This window comes from Priapulus caudatus, unplaced genomic scaffold (assembly GCF_000485595.1).
Source record: "Priapulus caudatus unplaced genomic scaffold, Priapulus_caudatus-5.0.1 Scaffold1591, whole genome shotgun sequence".
In the NCBI taxonomy this organism is placed as follows: domain Eukaryota; kingdom Metazoa; phylum Priapulida; class Priapulimorpha; order Priapulimorphida; family Priapulidae; genus Priapulus; species Priapulus caudatus.
In genome coordinates this window covers 58,988-64,070 of record NW_014578652.1, presented here as the reverse complement: position 1 = coordinate 64,070, position 5,083 = coordinate 58,988, and the positions used below count along the sequence as shown (strand labels likewise).

Genomic DNA, 5,083 nt, shown 5'->3' with positions numbered 1-5,083 from the left:
CGTTATTGAATGTATTTCTATGTATAATCGGTTACAGAAGTTATAAAATTTGACTTCAATTGTCCTTTAAGTCATGATTGTTCGCTTCAGGGCCCGCGCAGCGCACAGGCGGCCGCACAGATGCCCCCGGACGGGAATCGTGAAGAAAAATGGGATTTTACGAACACACAGCCTGCCTACACACCATGCGATACGGACCTGGGTATGAAATTCCACACGTGAAGACAATTAATGTTCTCTCTTTCTTTCTCCTTCTCTCTCTCTCTATCTCTTGTTCTCTCATCGTCTCTATCTCTTTCTCTTTTAACCACTTTCTCTTCTCCCTCTCTCACTCTCTATCTCTCTATTTCTGTCTCTGTCTGTCTTTCTCTCTCTCTCTCTCCCCCTCCTCCCTCTCTCCCTGCTCTCCCCCCTCTCGCTAACCTTTCACCTCTCTTTCCCCTGCAGCGGTGTCCCCTGCAGCGGGCAGCAGCAGCAGCAGCAGCAGGAGGGTTGACCCGGGCGTGGAGCAGCTGACGATGGATGAGGATGGATACGCGGAGACGTACGTCAGCGCGGTGGAGAGCCCCAACCACTTCTGGCTGCAGGTCGTGCGTGAGAAGTCGCGAGCTCTCGATCGCCTCGTGGATGACATGAATGCTCACTACGCGCTCTGTCCACCGAGCGAGGTAACGCAAGGGGGCATGTGTGTGAGGGTGGGTGAGGGAGGGGGTGCGTGAGGGAGGGTGAGGGAGGGGGTGTGTGAGGGTGGATGAGGGAGGGGGTGTGTGAGGGTGGGTGAGGGAGGGTGAAGGAGAAGGTGTGTGAGGGAGGGTGAGGGAGGGTGGGGGAGGGGGTATGTGAGGGTGGATGAGGGAGTGGGTGTAAGATGCACGCTGTGAGAGAGTTGGTGTGAGAGTGATGGTAGGCGAGGGAGTGGATGGATGTGAGTGAGGGTGGGTGAGGGAGGGGGTGTGCTGGTGTGAGAGAGGTAATGGGGTTACATTGATTGTTGGCTGTGAGTGTATGCTGAGGGACTGGGTTAGAGTTAAGGTCAGGGTTAGGGTTAGGAGTAGGTGTAAGGGCATGCGTGTGAGGTGTGAGTACTAAGGCCATTCTATTGTTTAACCTGCGCTTTCTTCTCACGTGACCTTTCTATTGTTTTTCGGCGGCGACAGGAGGATGAGGTGGTGCCGCGGCCGGGCGACCTGGTGGCGACGGACTTTGTGTATGATAACGGCTGGTACCGCGCCCGCGTGCTCACTGTCACCGGAGACCTCGTCACCGTATACTACCCTGACTTCGGTGACACGGGACAGGTGCTGGCCAGCCGGCTGCGCAAGCTCAGGTAAGCAAGCGTGAAGCGCGGTGCAAGACATACACTACCCTACCAGACCCCATCGCCACGACCACCTCCTCCAGGCCCTACCTTCACCATAACTCCCGGCCCACTGGACAGGTGCTAGCCAGCCTGCTGCGCAAGCTCAGGTAATTCCCCAGGCCCCATTTCCACCATCGCCCCTGCTCCTCCAGGCTATACAGTAACCTACCAGGCCCACTACCAAACCAGGCCCCACCCCACTCCACCCCACCCAATCCCTACCTTGATTATTGTGACCAGTAGAGGCTACACGTTGCCACGGTGACTCTCATGTTACGATCGCTTGCCCTTCATCTACTCCCGCATTCCGCCATTCCATCATTCGATCATTCTTTCGTTTGTCCCCTTCCCGTGCGCAGTTCCACCGACTGTTAGTTCATTCGTTCTCTCCCGCACGACGTTCTATCGATCATTAATTCTTCTTCGTTCGTTCTTCTCGCAGTCGCGCGTTCCTCGTGCTGCCTTTCCAAGCGATCGAGTGCTACACGGCCCGGCAGATGGCGCCGGCGGACGGCGGCGATGCGTGGAGCGAGGCGGCGATACAGAGGTTTGAGGAGCTAGTGTTCTGCGCTAAGTGGAAGGTTCTGATGTGCAGCGTGATGCAGACGGAGGCGGGCCGACCGTACGTGGAGCTGGTGGACACACACGGCAACGCGGTGCGCAGCTAATATACGATAATCGTGTCGTAGTATATCGTATATATATATATATATATATATATATAACAAATTACAATAAAAACTGTAATAATATATTACATTAGTTGTAATGATAATAATAATAGTATAATAATAATCATCATCATCATAACGATAATAATAATAATCTCTTTCTCCTCATTACAGAACGTCAACATAGCAGACGAGATGGTGAGGTCGGGTCAGGCACGGTGGGCTTCTGCCGCCGATCATGCTCACGTGGCGCCCTCTGACGACCACTGCAGTCAGGTAAGTGTGGGCGTCGACCTCAGACCGACCTTTATACAGGGGCTCACGAGTACATTAGATTTCTGATAGCATTTAAAAAAACTGCTGCTGTTTCTTGTCGGATTTCATTGATATTCGTCCTGCCTCTAAAGTCTCTACTGTTTTCACCTCACACAGGTGACTCCACCTGCAGAAGCAGACGATTCTGTCATCATCATTGACAACAGCCCAGCCAAAGTTGACGGTAAGCTACAGAAGTTTTATGGGGAAAATTTAATTTGCGTCGTTAATTTTGTGTTGCCTACAAAGAATAACAATAATAAATAATCAACTATATAAAAATGTATGTGGTCTTTATCATTCGAGCAGAGGCAGCGGAGGACTCTTCCCAGTCACATCGAGGAGAAGCCAGTTTGCAGTCGAGTTTCGGTGAATTCAGCATGCTACAGAGCACAGGTAACCGTCATTCCTCACTCCTGACTGCCAACAACACCCTCGATGCACGGTAGATGTAAGAACTGGTATTGTAATTGCATAGTTCGTATACGTGGAAGATTACGCGATTGCTGTTACGACATCCTTCGTTGATGTGTAAGCGCATGTATAATTCGTAATGCAAGGGTCGAATTTTAACATTTTCGGGCTGCTCCCTCTCTCTATTTCTCTTGTTCACTCTCTCTCTCTCTCACTCCCTCCTCCCTCTCTCTGTCTCTTTCTCCCCCTCTCTCTCTCTCTCTCTCTCTCTCTCTCTCCTCTCCTCTCCTCCCATCCCCCCCTCTCTCTCCTCATCCTCCCCCCCTCTTTCTCTCCCTATCCTCCCCCTCCCTCTCTCTCTCTCTTTCTATCTCTCCCCATCCTCCCTCTCTCTCTGTGGGGTTGCAGGTATAGAGTCTTCGCCGTACGATTCTGAGCCGGACGTCGATGTGACGGAGACGATAGACAGCACTTCATCGTTCCTCTCCGCGTCTGACGACGGAAGCAGCACGCACGTACGTATACGCCCCTCTCCGCCGCCGTCGCCTGCTCGTTGTTCTCACTCGTTTTTACAATTTATCGCCCCCTCAGTATGATTTAATCGTGGGGGGGGGTGTTGTTCTCGGTTGTGAGAGGAAGCTGCGGAGATGCGTAACATGAGTGTGAGAGGGATGCTAATATGATTCATCTAATTGTGCCAGTATGGCGTCTACAATCTAGATCATGCCGAACAAACAATTCATTGTCGCGTAGAAAACAAATGGGTAACGAATAGGTAACCTGGCCAAAACCTTTTGTGTTGCGTGTTCGTTAACGATTTAATCGGTATAAGTTTTCGATCGACGACGTTCCATTGTTACCTCACAGCGATGCGTTTTTTATTCGTGCCTCGAGCGTCGAAGTTAATTATCGTTAAATAGCATTATAACAATGCTAAGAATGACATTGTAATAATTAACCGGCATTAATTAGCATTGCTCGTTATCTCGCGCAGCTCATCGACTCGACGGTCAGCGTGACGGACGCTTCCAGCTTCGCGTATGAGTCCAGCGTGCAGGACGCTAGCGCCATCGCCCCCGGCGACACCGCCGCAAACACGGGGAGTGCCGACGCGAGGAGGAACGGTGGGGGTGACGGCGGCGATGGGAACAGCGAGCTGGGAGGCAACACGACGAGCGGGGAGTACAGTCTGCTCAGCAGCACCAAGTTCGCCTCCGAGTCGCCACCGGTGACAAGCCCAAACAAGAGAGCAGCAGGTGACATGGAGAGCACCGTGCTCGTCGCGAGCCCGCCAGGTGGCACCGGTAAGGGTGAGTTTCCGTCAGGGATCGAGGACATCAGCATGATCCCCGGCAATGCTGCGTCATCGTCGATGATAGATGGCAGCACCATGCAGGACTCGGCGGCGACGATCAACCCGCTGGAGTTGAATCAGTTTTCGGCGACGTTCGAGCAGATTTCTCGCGACGCCGCCGCTGCCGACGACGAATGATCGACGCAAAGCGCCACCCTATTACTGTTCTGTTAGGACTTTCTAAAGATGATGCTTATCAACGATGTTTAGACAGTTTCGGTTTTCGCAGTGCGCGCGTGAAAAGCCTGTGCACGTTACTGGTTTAGTTTGACCACCCTAGCAACGATATCCAAGGGGATTGTTGGTCAAAGTCGTGTTGCGCAGACGGATCGGTTGAGTCTCTTGATAAGATACGACTATTTACTGCTTTATAGAATGAATGCATCAATGTAAAGATTTCTTCTGTTTGAATGTAATGCGAACATTCGTTACAATGATGAATTATATTATGATAGTGTTGTATTGGAGATGCTGCTGTAGGTTAAACATAGTTTAGATCACCAGCGACGCTACGGTTTACAGAATTCAGGTTACCGTGAACGTATTTGTTGAAGTGTAAGTCACATTTGTATTTCACAAGACATTTGTGACCCGCTCCAGCATAATACGGACTAATTCGCAAGTTATTGTTTTGAGTAATGAGCACGCACACATGTCAATGCTGAAAATGGCCTACCTGGACAAAAATGAAATTTTTACAAAAATAAGTTCCTAAGTGCATATTTAATCCGGATATATAGGTTCAGATATTTCTAGATTATTATGGTAATTTTTAATTAAAAAAATAAAATAATATTTTTTAAGGGCCCCTGACCGCTCATCCCCGACCCTTACCCAGAACGCTTCATCTCAAAAACTGCATATTCCGGAAGAAGTCGGTTTCCGATCTTCAAATTGCTGTAGATCGGTCAATTCTTTAGATATAGCCAAATATTATATATCATTTTAAAGGTAATTAAATTATCTATT

The 5,083-nt window shown here is 50.0% G+C and overlaps 1 protein-coding gene across 1 annotated transcript; it reads left to right on the top strand.

Annotated features, from left to right (window-relative positions):
- The first annotated feature begins 96 nt into the window (after positions 1-96).
- LOC106817088 (tudor domain-containing protein 1-like) lies at positions 97-4,775 on the top strand. Its single transcript, XM_014821735.1, has 9 exons — positions 97-202; positions 448-668; positions 1,158-1,327; positions 1,803-2,016; positions 2,206-2,307; positions 2,464-2,530; positions 2,656-2,742; positions 3,169-3,275; positions 3,755-4,775. The coding sequence occupies exons 1-9, from the start codon at positions 121-123 to the stop codon at positions 4,250-4,252; spliced, it is 1,548 nt and encodes a 515-aa protein (XP_014677221.1). The 5' UTR covers positions 97-120; the 3' UTR covers positions 4,253-4,775.
- Positions 4,776-5,083: the final 308 nt, after the last annotated feature.